Raw genomic sequence first — 27,476 nt, 5'->3', positions numbered from 1 at the left:
TTGGTCCCATGCATGCACCCGCTGAAGAGCGCTCTAGCCTCAACCGCCATTGCTTGAAATATATATATATATATATATATATATATATATATATATATATATATATATATATATATATATATATATTCACTGAAAAAACCATAGGTTTCAGGCCTTATATAGTTAGGAATTAGCATTTAAAAAACCTTTGAAATTCACTCAAAAAACCATAGGTTTCAGGAGTTATATAGTTAGGAATTAGCTTTTAAAAAACCTTTGAAATTCACTCAAAAAACTATAAGTTTTAGTGGTGGTATAGTTAGCTGGACATTTTACTCATACCAAACCATTGAAATTGCTCCTATATAGTTAGTTGTACTAACTATATTTCGCGCACCCGCAATCCACTGCTGATGATGTCACATATTAGATCATTCATGACATGGTCAGTGATATCACTGATGACATCTCAAATGACATCACTGATGACATCATCCAGTGAATGTGGTTTGCTTCGTTATTTAAATATGCATTATATATATAGCAATTTGCATTGAAGAATAAGTGGATATATATAAATAAATATTTGGATGGAGGATTTAGTAGCAGTGTAATTGACTGTTTACTTGACCAATTTATATTGTCTCACTAAATATAGTGGATAGTGACTAAACTGTGTGAATATCTGTATCACTTTGTCAGTTGTTGTGTAAACTGATTCTACAGTTGGTTACAAGCTATGTGAAAGTCTATATTAGTTATTGATTAGTTAACTGAGTATTTGTATGGGAGTGTGAAAGTGTGTGTGGTCCGGTCGGGGGTGTGTGACTGTCCAAAGATGTGTGAATAGTTGATTCAGTAGATAAATGAAGTTAAAACTACATGTTCTAACAGTTGTTTGGGTGAGTGAATATCTTTATGGGTGTGGTGATGAGCAAATATATTTCTCAATGGTACAGGTCCAACTAACTAGAAAAATAAAAGGCAGTGTATGTGTCAGTTGTTGTATATAAATAAGTATACATAAGACACGATGATTGTGTGAGTGACTGTATGGATAACTGTATACTTGTAATAATGATTTTATAATTCACTAAGTATGACTTACTATCTAAATGAATAGAAGAAGGGGTGTTTGTATAAGTGTTTTGCTAAGTAAATATGTAAGTATGATCCATTGTTTGCATAAGTGAGTAGGATGACTTCATATGTGAATAGGATGCGTGCTGTTGTTTAATGTCGATATAGATGTATAAGTATTTTTGATAGTGTTCTATTGTTCATTGACAGCATGTATGAGTGAATCCTTAGGTAAGTGATTAGATGTGTGTATACATCTATGAATCACTGAGTGGATTTTTAGATACTTGTATTGCTGTGACAATGGATTTAAATATGATACTCTGTATTTTACAAAGAGTGATGAAAAATTGTAATAGTGTATGAAAAGGTGTATGTGATTGTCACGTGGATGATGTCATCAGTGATGTCATCAGTGATGTCATTTGAGATGTCATCAGTGATGTCACTGACCATGTCATGAATGATCTAATATGTGAAATCATCAGCAGTGGATTGCGGGTGCGCGAAATATAGTTAGTACAACTAACTATATAGGAGCAATTTCAATGGTTTTGTATGAGTAAAATGTCCAGCTAACTATAACACCACTAAAACTTATAGTTTTTTGAGTGAATTTCAAAGGTTTTTTAAAAGCTAATTCCTAACTATATAACTCCTGAAACCTATGGTTTTTTCAGTGAATTTCAAAGGTTTTTTAAATGCTAATTCCTAACTATATAAGGCCTGAAACCTATGGTTTTTTCAGTGAATTTGCAAGGTTTTTTAAATGCTAATTCCTAACTATATAAGGCCTGAAACCTATGGTTTTTTCAGTGAATTTCAAAGGTTTTTTAAATGCTAATTCCTAACTATATAAGGCCTGAAACCTATGGTTTTTTCAGTGAATTCGCAAGGGTTTTTAAATGCTAATTCCTAACTATATAAGGCCTGAAACCTATGTTTTTTTCATTGAATTCGCAAGGTTTTTTAAATGCTAATTCTATTAGCGGATAACGTTTTTATATATTAAAACGTTTTTTAAATCTCAAATGCCTGCTTTGCTAACAGAGTTTTTAAGCACAGGCTCTTTTGTCTCTGGTGGCCATCTTGGGAGACTGCATATCAGAATTTTTTTAATGAAATATAAGAGGATTTGAGAAGTCACTCAAAATGTGCCCTAATTTTTCTTTCTTCAGCACTAATCATAATTTCTATGGCAAAATGAACCCCCTCATTTTGTTCCTTTGCAAATTAAATGTTTTAAGTGTTAACACTTTATTCCAATCAAGATGACTTCAGGTGTGCCATACTTTTGTCATAAGTAAGACTGTTAGCGCTCTAGTTGTTCTTTAGAACACTCTGGGACATTCTGTCATTGGGCTATAGTTGGGCTACATCTGGCTGATATTTGGGCTACATTTGTTTTTTTTGTCTTTGGTGGCCATCTTTGGGCTACATTGGGCTACATTGGGCTACATTTAGGCTCTAACATATATATATATAGCCCAATGTAGCCCAATATATATTTTTTCAAAGTTAATTTTCGTAAAATTACTGGAGCACATATCTTGAGACATAGCAAAGGCACATCGGGCTACCAGTCCCTACAATTTTGCCAAGTTTGGTGGAAAACCATTCAGCCGTTCGGGCTAAAAGTGAGTCCAACCGCCCTATGGAAATTAACCTGGGGAAAACACGTTTTGGGACCCCCCTTTTATCTCGGCCCCCGCTTGACAAATCCCCCCCAAACTTTCAGGGAAGGACCGGAGCGCCGTGAGGCAAGGTTAAGGAACATGTCAGGAAGATTCCTCAACCGGCGCCAAAGTTATTCCCAATAGAATGTTGCGATTTCCTTATGGAAAACAATCCTAACTATATATACCTACTGGCTATCGCCAGTAGGTAATATATATATATATATAATATTCATGCTAAAATTTGATTTGTACAGATTTGATATTTTTTTTTTAGGTCTGGAATAGATGCAGCGTTTGCAGTCTGGCGCCAGCCCTGAGTAATTAAATTAATTAATAAATAAAACAAGTACTTGTAAGTCAGCATACAAAGAGGAGGTCTGGGTCCTCCATTTTCATCCACTGGCCTGTTCGACTGCCAGTGCATTTAGCATCCACCCATGCAGCATGGAGCAGCAGGTCAACACACTTAGGCAATTACCTCTCATGCACTGTGACGGGCAGTATCTTGCCTGATTAAATGTGTAAATCCGCCTAGAGAGAAGTGCACTTCAGTGCCAGGCGCAGTGAGTAATACTTTATTTACCAATGCCTGTTCTTGCTATTTTTGATCCTTTATTAGGTCAAGCCTGAGCAGCGCATGCGCTGCTCTGCGAGCCATGCTATATTGAAGTATGGAATAGAAGCCCCGCCCATATTTGTCATCGGCTTGTGTCATTGGCTTGTGTCATTGTCCTCCGTAAAAGCTAGCTTCTGATTCGTTAATCGGCTTGTTAGTCCCTCCTTAGTACCGCCTTGTCTTCATTTGTAACCACCCATGAGGACTGGCCCTTCTACTTCAGTTGTTACACTGTAGGTTTTATTTAGTCTGTAAGCGCCGTTTTCTTTAATGGTTTCTCCTACTGCAAGTACTACATGCATTCTGGCAGCGCTTTGCTTGTACCTTTCTATCTAAATGTTTTGGCAGCACGGCACGCTATAACTATAGCAGCTGCACACTTTTATTTTTCTTTCAACTTAATACTTCTAATCATATTATTTATTCATTTTTTAGAAGCACAGCATCCTTTAACTTTAGAGGCTGTGCTAATTCCGTACTTTCTTTTTTTTTAGGCAGCTCCGCAGCTTGGTCCATATTGCCGTCACACTTTTCTTTTCTGTGATCCAGCTGACCAAACTACATTTTTTTCAATTGTATATGCTTTTCATAAGCATCGCAGCACAAGCAGCATGCTGCGATGCTTACGAAGAAGTTACAGTATTGAACAAGCATTTGCAATGCAATAGGTCTCGCATTACTGAAAGTTTCAGATATTGCCTTTGCAAATAATAATGAAACGCCAACAGCTCAAACTTTCAGTAATGCGAGACCTATTGCATTGCAAATACTTGTTTTTATGTATCTCTGAGAAGAATCCTCCCTCCTTGGGATATAGCAACAAGTCTCAAAAATTGGTAGAGATCCTTTATTATTTTCACAAACGGAGGTGGTTATTCCTGGTATTGAGCTACTCAGTAAAACTGTTCATCATCTCAAGGTTAACCACCCAGATGAAGAAGACATCATCTATGTATCTTTCCATAGTTTAATGTTTGTCTGGAAGGGATTGCTTACTGGATAGATACGGGTGGTCTGGAACCTGCCAAGTGAAAATTTGTCATGCTTGGCGCAAATGTGATGCCCATTCCAGCCCATCCTTAAACAATGGAAAAGATTAACTTAACTAATTTTAATTAATTTATAATCTCATTTTATTTAATGATTTACTTCTATAATGTCATATGTCAGATCAAGGGGGAGGGTATGAGCATTGAATTTAGTGCTTGAGTTATGGTTTGTATGTCTGCTGTACAAGTTACTGAAATTTGTTGTATCGTAGTAAGGAGTTTCAGTAGACGTGGTTAGGTTACAGATGAATACGTTTATTGTTTTTAGATGTTAAGTAGGTTTTCCAGTAAAGATGTAAATAAGGCCCCACCAGGAGCAGCCTCTCTGCTGCTCAGCCCAGGATCCAACTGACACTCTGCCTCACGGCAATCCACACAATCCAGGGACATCACCATCCAATCAATCAATCAATCAATCAATCAAAGCAAACCAACATTCTACTCTCACTGGCTGAGCGGCAGAGGCAGAGAAACAGGGAAGATGTAAGGTAAACACCTTAGATATGACACACCTTCCCCCTTTATAAAAAGCACAAAGCAAAAGCGAAAATAAGTTGAAACATCACAGTAAAACCAATGAAACTTGCAGGAAGAAGAATAGTAATAGCATAGTAATCTTGCAAAAACATGTTAAAATACAAAAAATGTAATCAGCATTGCAATAACTAAAACACAAAAGTAAAGTGGAAGATTACGTAAACTAGAAGAGACACATCTCCTTCCTTAGCAGAGCAAAAATTGAAACAAGGAATGTCAAAAGGAAGGAAACTGTCCAAAAACACAAGGCAAAAGGAGAAAAAGACATACATAAATAAGAAAGAATTATACCACGAAAACAAACAAAGAATGAGTGAACCAATGTTACTACCATAACCACACCAGCTGGCCAGACTAGCGAAGAAAATGGGAAAAACGGAACACAAAAAAGGACAAAGCCTGCAACCAACCAAACGTAAGCAAAGGGTGGTTAGCACCCAAACAGGAAGCAAGCAAGGGGTGAAATACACCCAACAGGGTGAGAATACACCCAACCAGAAAGCAAGCAAATGGTGAAGTACCCCCAACCAGAAAGTAAGCATGGGGTGACTAACACCCAAACAGAAAGCAATCGTAAGTAAGAAACGGTTGACTTAAACCCAACCAGAAATCAAGCAGAAGGTGGCTTACACCCAACCAGAATCGTAAAACAAGTGACTTACACCCAACAGAAAGCAAGCAATGGGTGGGAACACCCAACAAGAAAGCAAAACAGGTGGCGTACACCCAACACAACATCCCAGGGGAAAGACTTGTAGTGAAAAGTATAGAAAGGGTGAAAACACCAAATTGTGAATCCCCAAACAGTAAGTGCAAGGAAAATGCAATCTGGGTGAACTGCACCACACAGAAAATAAATACAGTCACACCTCAAGTTAGACCACGCAAGAGACATATAAATGCAAGGGAAATGTAAAAGAAACCAACATGCAAAGAAAGAAAAGCATTAACAGCACAGATGCATGTACATGACAATATGGTAAAAATGCATTATAATGATTAAATTAAGGCAGTAACGGGCACATGCATCATTGTCAATTGCATTCGCAAACGGTGCGAATCACAATTTTCGGCCGTTTGCGAATGCAATTGACAAAATTGGGATGCATCATGTTTTTTGCAATTTTAGAAATCGCACTCATGTTGCGATTTCTAAAATTGCGATTGCATTTAAGAAATCGCAATTTGAGATTTCTTAAATGCAATGCATGAATATTTTAAATTTGCGAATTCGCAAATAGGGAGAGGTAAATTACCATGAAGTTGACCTTCATGGTAATTTGCGAAAACTTTAAAAAATGCACAAAATTGCATTTTTAAAAGTTTCATTTTACACACACACATGCCCTTGGGGCATGTGTGTGTGAAAAATGCACTTAAAGTTATATTTCAGGGGTGCGGGGGGGGGTCCTTTGGAATCGCAAATTGAAAATGACTTCCCATTCATTCCTATGGGCCTCTAGGCCCATAGGAATGAATGGGAAGGGATTCCTTAATTGCGATTCGCAAATTGTGAATCGCAATTAAGGAATTTTAAGAAATCGCAAAAAAAATTGATTTCTTAATGCATAGCCTTTTGCGATTTCTTAATTGCGATTCCTTAATTTTCGCAATTAAGAAATCGCAAACTGCAACAATGATGCATGTGGCCGTAATATCAGAGAAGTAATGGCAATACTATACGGAACAAATGAGCATCAAAACATTGTATAATATGTAAGAAACAATAAATAACATAAGAGAATGGCAAAATATGATAGAAAAAAATACAGGTATATGTAAACGATTACAATGCATAATAGTAAAACGCCGTAGTAATGGGAGCCAAAATTGAGACAAGCAAATTGCATTGTTATGTGCCAATAAACCTGAAGATCAGCACTTAAGGTGAAGCAACGCAGAAAACTGCATAGCGTCTCTAATGTAGAGACAGTAGGAGAAGAGACAGTAAAATAAATGTTCCCCAAAATACCTCTCAAACATGGCTCCACAGACGTCAGAGCTGATAGTCGCAAGTTTTGAAGAAGTTGTGCGTGTCACCGCACAAGAGGTACTCGCAATTAAAGTAAAATGCTGCCGGTTATAGGTTCTCTTCTTATGCCGCCGAAGTTGGTCTGTAGAATGACTTTTCCTAAATGTAAGTAATGAAGTTTGAGCTCCTAAAAGTAGTAAACTCCAAAGTTTGCCTGCTGCCACAGAAAACGCTCGTACCCATTCAGGGATATTGCTGTTAGAAGGTTGTAAATGTGTGCACCAACACATGCGGAGGCCAAAATAATTAAAAAGAGGTGTGCTGTCACCGCGCAAAACTGTGGAAACGATGCAGAGTTCTTAGTAGGATCGTGGCGTTGCTAGGTTACCTGAAGCAGGGCGTGTCCACAGGACGACGTGAGCAACGTATGTGACATGTAGCGTCACTGTGGAGCACTGAAAAGATGGTCGAGGAGAAGAATCCAGTAATAGAGAACCCTGAAAATCTGGCTCACAAAGTTCCAGCAATAGGGTAGCCAACTGGCATGGGTGTAAATTCAGGACGGTCAGCATAAAAATTCAGGACAAAGGGTCAAAATTCAGGACAAAAATTCAGGACAGAAGGTCAAAATTCAGGACAAAAATTTGGGACAAAAAATGAGTTTTACAGACATATCAGAGGAGGTGGCACAATCATATATATAAGTAAATAGACAACCAAAATAAATACAAGTCAAAATAAGTTTATATAAGGTTGCGCCAATCGTGCAATTCACAGTTTTCCAGTATGCGTGCAGCTTTGCAAAGCGACATCGGCCCCTTTCGCCAATCAAGATTTGTGCTAGTAACACTAAGCATTAATAAATAGTATTTTTGTATTTGTATGTTGAAATCTGTCTTTTAAATGTATTGTGAAAACGGTGTTAGTTATTTTATTTTTATTTTATCCAGCATTGCGCCAAGACAAAAGCAGAATGCTTTGCCCTTGTCCCATGCAGGAGAAGGCACACCACATGCTGTCACTACATTTGGGCCCATTGTCATTCTAAAGTGGTAATCAGCTGCAGCCTCAGAATGACAATGGCCACTCTACAGTCTGCACAAGGTCCGGGAGCGGTCCTCTGCAGGCAGCCTCTACAGATTAAAAGTTAAGAGCGAGAAGCCCCGAGTGAAATCTTTTAAACTCACAGGCCTCTCGCACGGGAAACAGCATTCCTTACTGAGATTTACTATTTCAATTTTAGTATGATGCCTGTAAGGCGTCCGTAATTTGAGATCCCCAAATTACGGACGCCTTACAGACATCATACTAAAATGACGGATGGTCTGTGAAATTTACGGACGGTTGGTCACCCTATCCAGCAAAGGACGGTAAGAACTGACGTAGAGTGCGGGGAAGATTTGAACAATGCTGAAGGCATTTGTTTTTAATTTTGTAAATCCACAAGGTCTAATCTCCAATAACTCTGGAATAAAATTGGCAATTTTAAATGTCCAAATCCAATAAAGACACCGTGTGACAGGACAGGGAAATGTCTCTGAGCCGGTCAAGCAAGACTGTGTGTAACGGCAAGTGTGCTTGAGCTCAAATAAAACTCATCTGAAGTTAGCAAATAGCCTCCAAAAGACTGCAAGTTGAAATTTGCAATCCAATGTCACTGAGCCAGTTAAAAAAGACCGGGTGGGGCAGAAAGAGTACTCACGAATAAATGTTTCCAGAATAAAGCTCATGAAAGTTCAGAAAAGCAAATTAGAAGTTTTTCAAAGGTTTCAGTTGGGAATAAGTCAATATTCAGGAATCAGGCAGGCAGAAATACACGCCCTGAAGTTTCTCAAAGGCTTCAGTTGTAAATAAGTAAATGCTCAGGAATCCGGCAGGAAGAAACACACGGCCTGAAGTTTCTAAAAGGCTTAAGTTGTAAATAAGTCAATGTTCAGGAATCAGGCAGAAAGAAAAACATGCCCTGTAAATGGCAACAGGGTGTCAAAGGTAGCTGGAACCATACACCATGGCAGCAGGAAGCATACGCCCTGTCAATGGGCTGTCCCGAGAATCTGGACACTGGTTGGGCGGGAGTGCGTAAAATCCTTAGGTAGGTTATTTTTTAAGTAAAATCTTGTATAAAAGTACATTGTGAAGCTTGAAGTAAATCCCCACACGAAGTTTTGATCCAACTTGTCACCAATTTATGTTGTGCCGTAGTAAGGGGTTTCAGTAGACGTGGTTAGGTTACAGATTAATATGTTTATTGTTCTGAGATGTTAAGTAGGTTTTCCAGTAAAGATGTAAATAAGCCCCCACCAGGAGCAGCCTCTCTGCTGCTCATCCCAGGATCCAACTGACACTCTGCCTCACAGCTATCCACACAATCCAGTGACATCACCATCCACACCAACATTCTACTCTCACTGGCTTAGCAGCAGAGGCAGAGAAACAGGGAAGATGTAAGGTAAAAACCTTAGATATAACAAAATTAAAGAAATTCCTGTTGATTATTAAGCAGAATTTTGCACAGAATTTCTGAAAGCTTTGCTTTATGCTGAAATCTCCTTGGAACAAAAACGCCTCTATGCTTGGATTGTAACATGGAAATATGTTTTAGTGAATTCCACAGACATATTTCAGCCTCTTGTTCTATTATGCTGTATTCTGTTGTGGGGGCCTTAGAAAGCTGAGCTTTGTGGTTGACGTAGGATTTTAGTGAAACCCAAAAATGCTGCTGTTCAATTTCCTTTCCTACACTTAGTGGTGTCCAGTACAGAGGCATGCAATCCCATATTCTGTATTTTTGTTGGATAATATTGTGTGCCTATTCACAAGCTAAACAGAATCGTTTACAGGGTCTGGCGGAACCGCTGTCATACCCTGCCACTGCAGAATACATCTCCCAACTCACTGTCTGCCCACTTCTGTATTACTTACCCTTTTTGCTGTCTCCACCATATGTCAGCTCCAATGACTTATAAGTGGTTTCCCATCCTTAGTCTGCAAAGTATTTATTTTCCGCTCATAAATGTTATTGAATGGCAAGTTAGGGCCTCATTTGAATTCGGCAGACAGATTATTCCTTCACAAACGTGACGGATATCGTGTCTGCCACATTACAAGTGCCATTGAGGTACTCTAAGTTGAGTGGGAAAAAGTATGTTTGTGCTTGGATCTTGGAAACAGGAGGAAGTAGATATATGGATCTCCAAATAGAATATATATCTATAGATATATCCAAATGGAGCTCGAGGTGAATCGAATTTAGAATGATAAAATATTCAAAATCCTAGATTTTAATTATAACACCTTATATTGTGAATTTATGAATCCGATGTTGCCCTAGGCCTGCCGTTATCCATGTTGCCTACATCTGTTCTGTCCAAATCTCACCTTTCTCTCGGCTTTGGGGCAGATCAGAAAAATCAAAAGACTGCCCTCTCAAACTACAGCTTCAGGAGTCATGCAGTCATGGCTTCGGGTGCTTGTTTTTATTTAATAATTGAGATCTTGGTACATAAAAATGTAACTACCTAAAACAAAGGCTCCCAAACCTGAGTAGATATGTGGCAATTAAGTACCCTTCCTCGTTTCTCCCCTCATAATGCTAAAAATAGCAAGGCAACTGCCTGGCCTCCTAACTTCTTTCATTGATTCTCCATTTATCTTCTGTTGCTCATGTTTTTTGTGAGATGAAGAGTGAGTTCCTGCAAAGCACAAGGTTTGGGTAATACAGCCCCACCTAACCCCCATCCTGGGATGGTGCTGGCTTGTCTTGCACCTCATTCATTTGTCACTAAAAATGGTTAATCCACTTTGAGTCCCCCAGGTCTTAGCTGTTTTTGTATCCCCCTGCAGCCATGCACTGGAGTCATACACAGCTCTTCCGTACACCATGAGAAGTCCTTGTCCAACGAATCCAATCAACAGGCCAGCTTACCAAGGAAGTAACCCGATCAGTGATGTATGGGCCAAACATGCGCTGCACATAGTGGCCAAGTATCTTAAGCGGTAAGTGTCACTTGTTTATGTGAACTATGGGATTTCATTTGTTTGACCCTACAAACGAGAACATAAGGATTTGCTTTTGCAAGGTATTGCATAAGAAATTGCTTTCAAGAAAATGGCCCTTAAATTCCTTTAACAGCAGTTACAGCAATGTTGGCAAATAGCTTTAGAAAATCATTGTCAATTTCTTTAAAAAAAAGTAGTTTCAAATATATACTTTTATTTGTCCAGAAATATTAATGTAATGTGTTTAAGTTAAGATAGAAATCTAAATGTTCATTTAACATAGTTAATAGAAAAATGAATCCTGTATGAATGATACTGAACATGTTTAAGAAAAAATCTTTTGTTTTTCAACCTGACCCTAAGCATTGCAACTTAACATTATTTTAATATATTTTGTATTAAATTGAAAATTTTCAGTATATACATAACCTATAAGCGACACTCCACTGAGTTGTATTAATGCCTTTAGTATTCACTGACCGTGGATTTTCCACAAACTCAGAGCAGTTCATGAGGATCTATTATACATGAATGTGCCATAAATGTGACAGGATACTGTGTCATCCACAGTGCATGGAAGGCTGCCATTTTATTGATTTAGTGGTACATGTTTTTATTTGTTTCATAAAGTGCTGCATGCCACATTCCATTCACTTCAGACAAATGTGGTATCTGATAAGTCTGTGTGAAGGAAGGGAAAGGGAAGTTGGAGGCTAATCACTTGTAGGTTGGAACTGTGTCTGATATTCTAGAGTTGTGACTCCTGTTTTTATGGCAATGAGCCTTAGGAAAGGATGAATATGTTGTTTTGAGCAATTTTCTGAACCATTTGTAGTCTGGTCCTGTCTTCAAGCCAGGTGTAAGTGCATTTGACAGCTTGGGACCCTGGAGTCCCAGGGGTATACCTCAAGGTTTCATACTATTGAAGGCTCGTTGACTGATCAAGTGTGCGATTTTTTGTAATGGGGCTGTGATTCCGAGCTGCTGGTCAGCATCTTATGGGTCATACATTTCTATAAATTTGCCTTAACAGGGCTTAACAAAAAGCAGAGAAGACTTTGATTTTGATCACTGCATCAACAATGGTAATCGAGTCCTCTTAGCATTGCTTTTATGCGGTAATGTTTGAGGTTATGCAGCATTCTAGTCACCTGATTTGATAGCGTTTGCATTCTTGTAATGAGTTTTTTTTTTTTAGCCGAGTCTGATTAATATATTAATGTCTAAGTGGGCCATCGCCTTGACTTTCATCAAAACCATTTTCTGAATTACATGGAGATGCAAGTTATTTTTGGGCATGGTCGTGAGCGAATAAACTCACTGATTTTAACTCACAGGTTACTTTTTTTCAGTAAGGTAAATGCTGCCATCCACAGGTCAGAGGAAAAATCATGAATTTGTCTATGCTCCTTCCAGCTTTGTTTATGCATAAGAATCTCAATGGGATTTGGAGTCAGGAAATTGCTGCTCAGTGTAAAACATATAAGGAAGAAAGATATGAATACGGGGAAGCAACTGGCAGATATTTAGCTCAAAGACTGCATCAAGCCATGCTGGTACACATGGGGGACTGGGAAACCACTCCAGCTCTTCAGTGAAATGTGGTAATGTCCGTCCAGGAACTGGATTTGATTGGAATATGTACTAGCATTAGGATGCATTTTCCCTCTTTTGGTTAGTCTTGGTGAAATCGCAAAGTTTTCAATGTGTAACTATTGTTAACAACATACTTTAAACTTCTACCATTCCCTGTCAGGCATTACGGATTTGCCAGCTATGGGGAAATTAGAACACCCTACAGAGCTTTTAAAGTAATCCCCTCAATATTTCAGACACTGAAACCTTGCTAGAAACCTCCACGGTGGTATCTGTACTACAATGGGTATCCAAGCCCAATCCTGAATTAGAAAGTCCATGTTGTGCATCAAATCCACCAACAAGTGGTACAGCTCAGAGCTAAGACGTACCAGCCTCAACCTTCTTCCCCTCCTCGGCATGCATGACTTAATCCTCAGTATTCACCAAATCTATGAAGGCGAAGCCTACCTTTGCCAGCCAAGTCATCTTCACCACCTTCACCCATTAACACTCAGTGTTTCCACACCTCTTCATGCTTGTGCTTTCCTGCCCCGGCTACCTCACAGTGGGCTTACATGGGCATCTTTTTTTCCTGCCAGCAAGCTGATTGGAGGAGAAACATCTTGTGTCTCAGCCCTCTCCCCTTTTCAATATCTTCTCTTGCTCTCCACCCTTGGCATCACAGTGACGGGCCTAAGTTGCAAATGTGACTGCTTTGGCTATTTGGTATTTGAAACTTTTAGAGCTAGGAGAAGTTTGTGGGCCATATAGACCGCATTGCTCTAGCAAGTTAAGGTACTGCTCGCTTCCCCTCATCCTGCAACTAACAAAGGAAATGCCTCCTGCATACCCACACTAAAAACATAGCAACATCAGCACATGACAATTCTCACACTCACCAGTACAACAAAACAATCATCATACCATGCCTTTTACTCATAAACATCTCACTCACAGAGACACCAGACACAGCACATTTACACGCATCATAGACATTCCCTTCATTCCAGAGATATTGCTCCCCCTCACCTCCCTCCTTGTTTGTCGCCATAAATCCACCCTTCAGTTTAAAGCTGTCACTCCTCTCCTCGCTCCTCCTGCAGATGCTTTTCTGCCTGATTGGTCCTCACAGCTAGTCATCACAGCGCCTTCCAGCAGATATATCAACCGCCTAGGTACAAGCAAAACTTTGTAGCTGAATGTTTTCAATTCAGTTATGCAATAACATTGCAAACAACACTTTATTCTAGGTTTGACACTCTGTTGCTATATTCATAATTGTAGCTTGGGTCACAAATCCTCCGGCAGGTGCAGTACATGTTTACATACCAGCTTCTAAGGACATTTTCCAAGTACAATTGTGGGGGCAAGAACAGGACCTTTCATTGGCCTCACCACACTGAAATGTTAAACCGCCACTCTCACAATCGAAAAAAGAGGACAAGAGAACCCTACTCACTATGGAACCAGGGTAATTAAGTATTTTTTTTAAAAACGGTTCCTGTGAAATTTTAGACTTAATATTGATTTGAAAGGAATTGCGAAATCGCAATAGCCAGGGGTTATAGGTGATGTCAGAAAGAACCACAAAACTTATTTAGTTCAATAGTTGTATTAAGTAATCAATTATAGAAAATTACTCAAATATATACACATGAAAAAGGATTTTCACAGTTGTGTAAGGTGTCCCAAGTGAAATATGAACCTAAAATATATGTGGCGTTGTGTAACAATATTTACAAGGTTTCAAAGACCTTTGTTTTAGAAAGCGACCAATTCTCGTTTAAAAAAAAATATATATATAGCCCCTATACAATCATAGAGTGCAATTTCAGTGGTTCGCTTTCTTCTTTACTGTCGACTGTGTTTCGACCCTAATCCGGGTGTAGGGTCTCTTCAGGACCTATAATATTAGGGACATCTGAACGTAGAATTGCTGAGCTATTAGTGGGGTGTGTGTCTTTGAATCGCGGCGGGCAGACAGAAGCGGTCCTGTTGCCCTACTTTTAACTAAGGAAGTATTTCCTAACCGATGCGGAGTATTTTTTCCAGGGAGCACCCGCAATCATTAGAAGAAAATCAGCAACTGCTGATTTCTTACCTAATCTCCGAAGCACAGACAACAGCCAATGCACTACCTTAAAATTGGATTGCTAGGCTCACGCCCTCACTAGGGAACCCGGCTGGGTTTCCTAGTGAGTACCTTTCCTTTCACTACCACACAGGTTGCACACACCCCACTAATAGCTCAGCAATTCCACGTTCAGATGTCCCTAATAATATAGGTCCTGAGGAGACCCTAAACCCAGAATAGGGTTGAAACGCCATCGACGGTAAAGGCTTAAACAAGTGTCAGCGAGGAGCTGTAAAATAGAAGAAATAAAAATGGAATGGGGTGGGGTGGGGCTGGGGGTTAATAACATAGTAACTGGGCTGAGTGATCAGAACATTCTGGGTAGGGGTGGTAACTAAATCAGTGGAAGTAAATGGCGCAGAGATACCCCTAACCCTACAATTCGCCTTATTGGGTATTCCAAATGCTGTAGACCTAACTAGAAATAAACTCACTCTGTACTACTCAGGTTTTATGATAGCGAAGAGCTATTGCCTGAAAATGGGGAAACCTGCTGCACCCACTATGGGTGAGATTGTACTCTGTTATGGATGGGTGTTTGAGGGCAAAGCAGGGATGGCCCTGTATGTTTCAAAACATTAAGGAAAGAAATGTGCTCTGAGCACTCCTGATTTTCTAAATTTTAAACAGTTGTTATGCTGTTTTATGTTGATCTGTGTGTGCTGCACCTAATAAGAGTATACCCAATTACTCTACGTGTAAGACACAAAAATGACTAGTTAACGATCATGTTAACTGAGACTTAGATGCGCACTATTTTATAAATTGTTCAAAAAATATAAACCTGTTTCAATACATTCTTGACATAAGCATTTGCAATTTATTTGCCAACATTTTTTGAAATCATAAACCACAAATTCACAATTCATTCACATTATTTGAAATACATTCGCTGAATTTCATTTTACAAGCTTCATTCAGTTTTCATTTAATTGTTAAACAGAAAGATAATCGTAACCCAATGCATTTCGGGACAATTTGATAGTCCCTTCGTCAGGGGTAATGCTGTAAACGAAAAAAGATACAGGCACATCAGATGCAGTCTTGCTAGTACTCCAACATATTCAAATGCAACTAAGGTTAGCACCATCACCAAAGAAACAAAAACACCTTGTGCGCCCTGTGTGATGTGAAGAATAATGATCAAATAGCTTACTCAAAATGACGATGAAGTCACCTCTCACGTAATTTAAACTGAATGTCGTCACTCAAGTGACTAAAACTCTCCTACGAAAAAAACATGAATACTGTATCTCATCTTATAAACTCTCGGTTATTCAAGCCTAGCATCAATGAAACTCCTAATGTGGCATACCTTAAAGACGTCGAAAGTGTTGTACTGTTGAATAAAGCGCAGTATTAATGCAGAAAGCCAAACAGCTATTCTTGTGTATTCTGTGCTATAACAAAACAGAATCACCGGATTACGATCCATATATCCCACAACGTTGCTTTGTAACTAATATCAACCGACGCTGCTTACCATTAAAATAGGTGTAACAACAATGACGCTCTCCTCCTCCAGGCTTCAATATAATCTTTCACTCGCAACCCTGCCGGTATTCAAAAACAACAACGAATCAACGACTCCATTCCAACTAGCTAACCCACACTGAATGTCGCTAGGCACTCCTGTTGGTTCTTACCGCTATCTACGTCTCACTGCTCGAAGCTCAATCCAACATGGTTCTACTCCGGATCATCCAGATAGCCGAACCTGTTTGCCGACTTCCATTTAAACCACGTGTATACACAGACCTGTAAGTCGCGAAGATCTATCTCGACCAATAAAAATACGTCTTTCTTCAACTATGCGTCACATGCTCAGCTCTTTCCAATGAATCCTCTCCTAGACAATCAATATAAACACAGCGGATTCAATGAGATGTTAACTTAACGTGCCTTTCACTGTGGACATAGTAATTGTGTCTATTTCATGTTAAATCAAAATAAAGAACGCTTACAGTGAAATAAGTGAATCAAACAATAAATAAATAAATAGAAAATAGAAAAAAGAGGGGTCAACATAGAAACTTTTTTACCATTCTGATATAATCCATATATTGAAGCAATATACAATACTAGCAACCTGTATTAATGTTTTCTACACAATGTATGTAATTCATAAAAAACTACTCAGTTCAATCCGGTCATTAAGACCTCCTGGGGTCAGAGTATTCAATGCTTTTATCCAAAAGGACTCTCTTTGTAATAATTTCCTATTCATATTAGTACCTTCTCGGGCCAGTACTACCTCTAGTATTTGAAACCTAAGCTGTGCTATGGTATGTTGTTTGTTTTGCCAATGCATTGCCAATGGAGAAGTCGTTGATTTATTTCTAATCCTACTTTTATGTTCTGAAATTCGTGTCTTTATTTTTCTCTCTGTCTTTCCAATATATAATAATCCACACGGACATTTAATAGAATAGATAACATGGTCAGTGTTGCAATCTCCTTCATAATCCAACTTAATAGTTTGTCCAGTATGCGGATGAGAAATAGAATTTCCAGTGATTGTATTATTGCAATGCACACAATTCGTGCATCTGTGCATACCTTTCAGATTTTTTGGTTTTTTAACTTCTTTTTTGTCAAGCAGTTCCTTAATGTTCGATGAACGTGTAAATGCAAACAGAGGTCTATCTGCAAAAATTTTGTGGAAATCTCCTTCCAACTGTAACAGTTCCCAACGTTTATTGATGATATTTTTTATTTTTTGTGAGTTAATTGAATATTTGGATACAAACACATTCCGTCTGGTTTAAATTTTTTCTTTTTTCTTTAGCAAGTTGCTGCGTTCTTGATTCATTATTCTGACTTGAGCTTCATCCAGGAGTTTCTTAGGATATCCTCTTTTCTCATACTTCTCCTTGTACTCTGTGATGTATTCTGCACTTCTTTCTTTTTTTGTAACAATTCTCTGTAATCTTAGAAATTGGGAGTATGGTAAATTGTTTAACAAATTTTGTGGATGGAAACTTTGATGATGCAGTAAACTGTTTTTATCTGTAGGTTTTCGATACAATGTCGTGGTGATTTTGTCACCCTCTATTTCCACATTTACGTCTAGAAACGCTATTTTAGTTCTACTTGTGGTGTAAGTTACTTGAATTCTGGGATTCTTTGAATTGAGAATTGCAAAATTGTTTAGCAACTGTATTTCTGTTCCTGCCCATATTAAAAAGATGTCATCTGTGAAGCGACAGAAAAATTTCAATCATTATTTTCAAAAATGTGTTCTTCTTCAAATTTAGCCATGTATGTATTGGCATACGCTGGTGCCCCAGCAAAGCTCATAGACGTGCCATTCAGTTGCATGTAAAATTTGTTCTCCCATTTAAAATAGCTGTGGTGTAAACAGAAATGGGTTAATTCCAACACGAATATCGGATTAAGTTCATCTTCTGGATGTTTTAATAACATCCATTCTTGTGCCTCCAGACTCTCAACATGGGCTATAGAGGTATACAACGATACCACATCTATAGTACATAGTGTATAATTTCCATCCATTTGTAAATCCACTTGTTCAAGTTTCAATATGAAATCGGTATCTTGTATGTACGTGTGCCACTGCTGGATCAAAGGTTGTAGGAAATGATCGATAATTTTTCCAGCCGGTTCAAAAATTGAGTTACGTCCCGACACAATCGGTCGGAATGGAGGATCCTCCAGATATTTATGAATTTTCTGCAACATGTATAATTTTGGTCCCTTGGGATTCTTAGTCAATAAATATTTCCCCATATTGTCTGTAATCCATTCAGCATCTAGAACCTTCTCAATCAGTAATTGAAGTGTCTTAGAAATCTCAATTGTAGGATCTTGTTGTAACAATAAGTGTTGTCATCATCTACATGATCTTGAACCTTTTTCTGATAAAATTCCGTATCCATGAGAACTAGCCCTCCACCTTTGTCCGCCTTTTGAAAAGTCAATTCAGTTTTTCTTCCTAGTTGAACTAAGATACTTTTTTCCGCCCTATTCATGTTGTTGAGAATATTTGAGTAAGCTATTTGATCATTATTCTTCACAGGGCGCACACGGTGTTTTTGTTTCTTTGGTGATGGTGCTAACCTTAGTTGCATTTGAATATGTTGGAGTACTAGCAAGACTGTATCTGATGTGCCTGTATCTTTTTTCGTTCACAGCATTAATAACTGGATAATAATAATGATTGGACTCAGAATCTGAAATTTTTTTGTCGCTTCACAGATGTCATCTTTTTAATATGTTGAAATATGCTAATGACAGTTGTCAATAGACCCTTTCCGCACTACCTTTAGCAGAAATCCATCTGCTTGTTGTTTTCAAAATTAAGAACCATATGCTTTAGAATTTTTCAACAAATTTATTGTTGTGACTTTTCTCAAAGATACGTAATAAACATTTTTCTTGTTGCAATCACATTCTTTGTTGCTTCTTTAGTGAACAACTTTTTCAATTGGTTGAGTTGTATAAACTAAATTTCATTGTTTAAAAAGAAAAAGTTTCCTATCCCAATGCATTTCGGGATAAAAATCCCTTCATCAGGGGCACTGCAAAACAATATGATAAACATGATTAACCTCAGACTTTAGGCACATTTCGTGATTCATAGGTTCATTGGATACAAACTCAATTCTGCTTTACTCAACAATCCTCAATTGATATTGTTTGCTACATGCAAAAAAATCTGTAAAGATAACCTTTTTTCAGTATGGTGTTATATATACATATAAACAATCATATCCCTGTAGATTAAGCATGAGCGCAAAATCCGCTCCGATCGCGGATTTTGCGGATTTTCGGCAAATCCGCGATCCGCGAACTCTCGCGGATTTGCCGAAAATCCGCAATCCGCGATCGGAGCGGATTTTGCGGTCAAAAGTTCAAGCGCGCCTAATTAACGATGGCGCCGGCAAGCTGCCAGCGCCATCCTGCAATAGTTACTTAATTAGCTTCAACAGGAAGCTCTAACAGATAAGATACAGCAGGGGCTCGAGCGCCTGCTTTATTTTAGCAGTTGGAGCTTCCTGTTGAAGCTAATTAAGTAACTTTTGCAGGATGGCGCTGGCAGCTTGCCGGCGCCATCGTAAATTATTTCAACAGTGGTGTCTTCTTGAATAAATATGAAGGGCAGGGTTCATTCGGGCACGACGGTCCTGGCACAAAAAAATAAACCTCAACAGGAAACACTTGCAAATATCAATAAAGCATGTGCCCTAGTTGAAGCTTAAATTCAGTGACTCATTCATCAGCCCAAAAATTAATCTGCTGCTCTGATCGGTCTCTGACCTTTTATACACACAAGAGGCATGCTCGCATGGACGCCCCGTCCGTTTGGCCCCGCCCACACACTCGAGGTGTGCACCGTCTTCCCGCCATTTACTCACTATGATGGACATTTCACTCAAGGGACCCCTGCGCACTTCGGCGCGATTGCATAGTGACACACACTTGGTCGCTGGAACTAGTTGAAGCGCAAATGCAGTGACTCATTCAGCAGCCCAAAAAAAAACGTGAGCGTTGGGAGGCTGGGCATCTTTGACTTTTACGAGCGCAACCCCCGTGCTGTTCCTGTGACCAGGGGCTTCTGTCTCTTAATCTGCTGCTCTGATCGGTCTCTGACCTTTTAGACACACAAGAGGCATGTGCGCTCGCGTGGAAGCCCCGTCCGTTTGGCCCCGCCCACACGCTCGAGGAAGCCCCGCCCCCAAATCCGCAAATCCGCTGAATCCGCGGATTTTGCGGATCCACGATCCGTGAATCCGCTGAATCCGCGAATCGTGGATCCGCAAAATCCGCCCATGCTTACTGTAGATGCCTTAATAATCTATGTCACCAACTATCAAAAAGAATATATGTTTGCTATGCATATTGAGAGAACATAAACTGTTGTGCGATTACTAATGAGAACAAGTGGACGGTTACATAGCCTATCTGAGGTATAAACACTGTGGGACTATGGTGAATGTCTCTCACGTGGTTAGATAATAGTTAACCAAAGTTCGAAAAAAACAACAACTGTTAACAACACACTCACCATGAGTAATCACTGTCATACGGTGTATGGAGAAAGTTCAATGGCGGAGAATCAAATGATTGTGCCAGATTACGCCTATGAAATAGATAATAACGCTGTGATTATTCACCGATCCTTCCAAATGCCAAAGATGCTATGTAAGCAGAATAACTGGTTGTGTTACCGTAAGTTTAAAATTCGATATGGTTGGGAGATCTTTGGTTTTTAGTTGAAGCGGTAGCTGAAAAATGAATAATCACGAATAAATAAAAACTAAACCCTAGTTGAAAAAATACAGTCACCGTGGACACGGTTATAATTTACCTGATTCACTGTTTGCGTTAGGGCTGAGAAATATAAAACCGGTCCCTTGTGCCTCGTACCGATGCTCCTGTATTTTTAAAGAAAGCATGAGAATGTGTATAAATATACCGCTGGTCCTCACTACATTTCAAGCAAAGAACTAAGATGTTTATGATATACCTATTTTATAGCTCGCAATGTTAAACTTGGCGGCTTTCCAGGCGTTACGTTGGTGAATTCTATGGTAGAAAATGGAAACGAGCAAAACATAAAAATGGGATCAATAATTGCAAATATGGCCATGATAGTCTATGACCTGAAAAAGAATTTACCTATCGTGAGCAGAATGGTGAAGTCGCAGACGCGGTGGCTTCACGTGCGGGTTGAAAAGTTTTCTGATAATGCCCTTGTAGTTAGGCTCGACTGTCCTGCATGACAAATGTAGTTCGAAAAATATGTTTAGATTATGTTTTAAACTCCCTTATCTGGGAGCTGCCTGCTATTTTTAGTCGATTGCGTGACAAGTACCTGATAAGAAGACTGCTCGTAGGTCATAACGCATTCGAAGCTGAAGTTTAACGCGGCGTTCCTCCGGAGTTTCTCCACGCTTGACTGGTGTTGATATGGACAACGGACTACGGGAGTAGTTCGCTCAGTTACTGGATGGCGTACGAGGTTTTAAAATGACCTGACGGGATTCCCGAATTTCTGAAACTCGATGGTATGGCTATGGACAACAGACTACGGAGCGGATATGCTCTGATGTTCAAACAGAAAAATGTTTGTTATAAAGACTGAAAGGTCCTAGGGTGATTACGATTAATCCCTATGATGACATTGTAAATTAACTCTTCAAAAAAATTATGCGCAGGATGCGCTAAGTATTATGATGGAGGTAGAGTGCTAAAGGAACGTTGACTATAAACATAGAAGAAATCTTGAAGCACATTCTAAATAGATTCTATTAGCATAACTAATAAATCCTTATGAAAACAAATCAAATTATTCTAAATGTGTGAATGATTGTATAGGAATCTGTTCCAAAACTTGAAATCTTAGTTGGGGGATTGTATGTTTCATTTCTGTCCAGTGAGATACCAAACTTGAGGTTAGAGTCTTAGTTTTGGAACAGATTCAACAAAAACCTGACCGTAATAATGAAAATCTGTTATCACGGAGAGAGATTTGGTGGATTGATTTTTTACAGACCCAAACTCCGAAAGGACTCAATGATAAAATTGATATGTTATGTTTCCTATAAAATATCAAATATGAACTATCTTTGAATTTGACACTCACAGTGGACTTCCTAAATAGAGTGTGTAATTGCATATAGAATAACATAGGATAGATGTTCACACTGTAACTATAACACTGAAACTATGGGTTCTTATGTAATGATCAACTAACATTTCTAGTGAAAGGATTTAGTAACATGTGATAGGAATAACCGTAATGCATACTAAGCCATGGGGATTACCTATACAATCATTCACACATTTAGAATAATTTGATTTGTTTTCATAAGGATTTATTAGTTATGCTAATAGAATCTATTTAGAATGTGCTTCAAGATTTCTTCTATGTTTATAGTCAACGTTCCTTTAGCACTCTACCTCCATCATAATACTTAGCGCATCCTGCGCATAATTTTTTTGAAGAGTTAATTTACAATGTCATCATAGGGATTAATCGTAATCACCCTAGGACCTTTCAGTCTTTATAACAAACATTTTTCTGTTTGAACATCAGAGCATATCCGCTCCGTAGTCTGTTGTCCATAGCCATACCATCGAGTTTCAGAAATTCGGGAATCCCGTCAGGTCATTTTAAAACCTCGTACGCCATCCAGTAACTGAGCGAACTACTCCCGTAGTCCGTTGTCCATATCAACACCAGTCAAGCGTGGAGAAACTCCGGAGGAACGCCGCGTTAAACTTCAGCTTCGAATGCGTTATGACCTACGAGCAGTCTTCTTATCAGGTACTTGTCACGCAATCGACTAAAAATAGCAGGCAGCTCCCAGATAAGGGAGTTTAAAACATAATCTAAACATATTTTTCGAACTACATTTGTCATGCAGGACAGTCGAGCCTAACTACAAGGGCATTATCAGAAAACTTTTCAACCCGCGCGTGAAGCCACCGCGTCTGCGACTTCACCATTCTGCTCACGATAGGTAAATTCTTTTTCAGGTCATAGACTATCATGGCCATATTTGCAATTATTGATCCCATTTTTATGTTTTGCTCGTTTCCATTTTCTACCATAGAATTCACCAATGTAACGCCTGGAAAGCCGCCAAGTTTAACATTGCGAGCTATAAAATAGGTATATCATAAACATCTTAGTTCTTTGCTTGAAATGTAGTGAGGACCAGCGGTATATTTATACACATTCTCATGCTTTCTTTAAAAATACAGGAGCATCTGTACGAGGCACAAGGGACCGGTTTTATATTTCTCAGCCCTAACGCAAACAGTGAATCAGGTAAATTATAACCGTGTCCACGGTGACTGTATTTTTTCAACTAGGGTTTAGTTTTTATTTATTCGTGATTATTCATTTTTCAGCTACCGCTTCAACTAAAAACCAAAGATCTCCCAACCATATCGAATTTTAAACTTACGGTAACACAACCAGTTATTCTGCTTACATAGCATCTTTGGCATTTGGAAGGATCGGTGAATAATCACAGCGTTATTATCTATTTTATAGGCGTAATCTGGCACAATCATTTGATTCTCCGCCATTGAACTTTCTCCATACACCGTATGACAGTGATTACTCATGGTGAGTGTGTTGTTAACAGTTGTTGTTTTTTTCGAACTTTGGTTAACTATTATCTAACCACGTGAGAGACATTCACCATAGTCCCACAGTGTTTATACCTCAGATAGGCTATGTAACCGTCCACTTGTTCTCATTAGTAATCGCACAACAGTTTATGTTCTCTCAATATGCATAGCAAACATATATTCTTTTTGATAGTTGGTGACATAGATTATTAAGGCATCTACAGGGATATGATTGTTTATATGTATATATAACACCATACTGAAAAAAGTTTATCTTTACAGATTTTTTTGCATGTAGCAAACAATATCAATTTAGGATTGTTGAGTAAAGCAGAATTGAGTTTGTATCCAATGAACCTATGAATCACGAAATGTGCCTAAAGTCTGAGGTTAATCATGTTTATCATATTGTTTTGCAGTGCCCCTGATGAAGGGATTTTTATCCCGAAATGCATTGGGATAGGAAACTTTTTCTTTTTAAACAATGAAATTTAGTTTATACAACTCAACCAATTGAAAAAGTTGTTCACTAAAGAAGCAACAAAGAATGTGATTGCAACAAGAAAAATGTTTATTACGTATCTTTGAGAAAAGTCACAACAATAAATTTGTTGAAAAATTCTAAAGCATATGGTTCTTAATTTTGAAAACAACAAGCAGATGGATTTCTGCTAAAGGTAGTGCGGAAAGGGTCTATTGACAACTGTCATTAGCATATTTCAACTAATTCATAGTGGAGTCTGGCCGCTCCTACCCTCCCAGCACACCCGTGGACAAGCAAACAAAAAATTGTACTAAGGCTTAAAACATATCAAACAGGAGTGCATTTCACAAACCCCAAAATACTTTCATAAAAGCCAACGGTGAAATAGCACCCAACAACGGAAAAAGATGTCTTTTGACTCAATTTCAAATATAACGGACAACAAAGCGGAAACCAAAACATACACATCAGCCCAAGCTACAGATATATATTCTTTAATTCCAGAGATCCGGACCTTCGGCACACGAAGAGGTTCAGTAACTCAATCGTTACGACAATTATTATTCATCTCTAGGAGAGCCCTCAATCAAAAGCTCCATGCAGCAACACTAATACAATACCATAAGGTACAAAGAATCCCACGTGGGTTAAGACTCTCAATCAAACCCATGCTATACAAATTTCAATACAATAAACGCTTCATGGACAAATGGTATTCGATTCTCAACAAGTGTTCCTTGGATTTAATACTGTTATTGGTAGAGGAATTAGCGAAAACTATCAAGGAATTAGAAGAAGAAATTGATGTTCTAACACAAGAAATTTCAAAACAATTGAATGAGGAAGAATTAACAGCAACTCTGAAAGACCTCAAAGACAAACTAGACAAATACGAAAAAGATACACAAGAAATGAAATTACGGAAATTCAAGAGAGACACGATAGACTACAAACTCAATGAAGTCTACACATGGGCAGAAGTATATGCCAGGAGAAAACCAGTACCTAAATCTGCATCATCATCACAGGAAAGTGTAGTATCAGACAAAGATCTTGCAGCAATACGTCAACCAATAGTTGTAGAGGAGTTAAGAACCTCATCACAAACTGAAGCAGCCTCTACTAGTACCATCAGTGCAGCGTCTAAACAACAAAGTTTTTTAGACCAGGTACCGCTAGCAGAAAAACCTCCAGAAACAACAGCAAGCACAAGACCCGTCGCGGAAAAGGACAAAGTCAGTCAGAACCTGAGAAGCAAAAAAGGAATTTAGCAATTAACATCTCAACAAAAAAACTGAACAAACAGCAACTTCAAGTACTTGAAAAAGGGACTGGATTTGTTCCCACTTACCAAAGTAACAAACTAGAGACGGAAATTGCTTTTTTTTTAATTCATGAGGGTATTGAGATTGAGACATTTTTTTGAGAACATAGTACCATCCATGCCTGAATACACACAAACAAGGACAGAGGGAGAATATAAAGAATTCAAAGAACCCAGTAAATACATGGCACCAATCTCACACAAAGTCTTGGACATTTTTGAGATCTTAGTTAAACAGGATTTCCAACAGATCAACTGGCAGCAACATCAGAGATCCAATCTAAATAAACATGAAATGGCCATTCTCAAAGCACTAGCTGAAGATCCATCAATCACATTGAAAAGAGCGGACAAAGGAGGAGCTTTGATCATTATGGATACTTCTTTTTATAACACTAAGGTTGAAACTCACATCCAAGATGAAACCACGTATTTAAAACTACAACATAATCCCATCCAAGAAATCACCGAAACATTGGAAGTAATTCTAAAGCGGGCTTTAGAAATGGAATGGATTAACAACAACACCAAAAATTATCTGACAGTAAAAAATCTGCGGTGTCCTGAATTATACATGCTCCCGAAAATTCACAAGAACGCCACAGACCCACCAATGAGACCCATAGTCAGTGGCTGTGGGTCGCTGTTTGAACCATTGGGAGTATACATTGATGAATTCCTCCAAATCTTTGTACAAGGTTGGAAAACATATATAAAGGACACAGGTCACTTTCTTCAACTTCTCAATGAAATCAATTTGATTGACAATGACACTATTCTATGTACGATCGACGTGACATCTCTATATACTTCAATCCCTTTAGCAGAGGGTTTGGACGCTTGTGAATGGGCATTGATGCAACTACCCAATCTTAAAGCAAACAAAGTGTTCATTCTTGAACTTCTACAATTCTGTTTACAACACTCATATTTCAAGTGGAAGAATGAATACTATTTACAGATAAGTGGAACCTCAATGGGTTTTTCCGGAGCTCCCTCTTTTGCGAATACATTCATGGCCAAATTTGAGAACGATTTTATCATAATGAATGAGGTATGGCAAAAGCACACCATCTTTTACAAACGGTTCATAGACGACATCATTCTACTATGGAAAGGCCCAGAAACTCTTCTAATTGAAAAGATCCAAGAACTCAACGAAAGAAATCCAAGAATTCAATTCACATATACCATCAGTGAAAAAGAGATACCGTACTTAGATGTCTTGATACAGAAAAAAAACAATTCATTAGAAACATCAGTCTATCACAAACCAACAGACAGAAACAACACGTTGGCTTACAACAGTTTCCATCCAAGGAACTTATTGCGAAATCTACCATATTCGCAACTTATACGCTGCAAAAGAATAACATCTACTTCACAAGCACTAGAAATGGAAATTCGCAATCAAAGACAAAGATTTTCAGTTAAGGGATATCCTAATAATGTCATACAAGTAGCAGAAGAGAAAATGGCAGAAATACCAAGAGAACAATTGCTACAACCTAAAACCAAACCAAGAATGGATCGTCAAGTGTTTGTAACTAAATATTCTACACAAACAAGAGCAATTCAAAACATCATCAATTCCAGATGGGAATTGTTACAAAAAGAAGAAGATTTTCATGGCATTTATGACAAGAAACCAGTTTTTGCTCACACTCGACATCTTAATCTACATGAAATAGTCACACGCACTAAAAGGGATACAGAATACACAAGCTCGTCTAAAGGGATACAAAAATGTTACAATTGCACCCACTGCAATAATGTAATGGAAGGACAATACATACAGCATCCACAAACTGGCAAAAAAATCAAACTAAGACAACAAACAAATTGCAATTCATCACACGTGATATATAGTATTAAATGTCCTTGCGGTAAACTATATATTGGTAAAACGGAGCGAAAGATAAAAGTGAGAATCACCG

The 27,476-nt window shown here is 38.5% G+C and overlaps 1 protein-coding gene across 2 annotated transcripts in view; it reads left to right on the top strand.

Moving 5' to 3' along the window:
- ADHFE1 (alcohol dehydrogenase iron containing 1) overlaps positions 1–27,476 on the top strand; it is a 388,378-nt gene that overhangs the window by 287,317 nt on the left and 73,585 nt on the right. For both annotated transcript variants that reach the window (XM_078687223.1, XM_078687222.1), the window contains one exon: positions 10,756–10,908. In XM_078687223.1, the coding sequence (XP_078543349.1) occupies positions 10,756–10,908 (153 nt within the window). The remainder of the gene's footprint in view (positions 1–10,755; positions 10,909–27,476) is intronic.

The sequence above is a fragment of the Lissotriton helveticus genome, chromosome 4_1 (genome assembly GCF_964261635.1).
Source record: "Lissotriton helveticus chromosome 4_1, aLisHel1.1, whole genome shotgun sequence".
NCBI lineage: Eukaryota > Metazoa > Chordata > Amphibia > Caudata > Salamandridae > Lissotriton > Lissotriton helveticus.
This window is presented reverse-complemented; position numbering and strand designations above follow the sequence as displayed.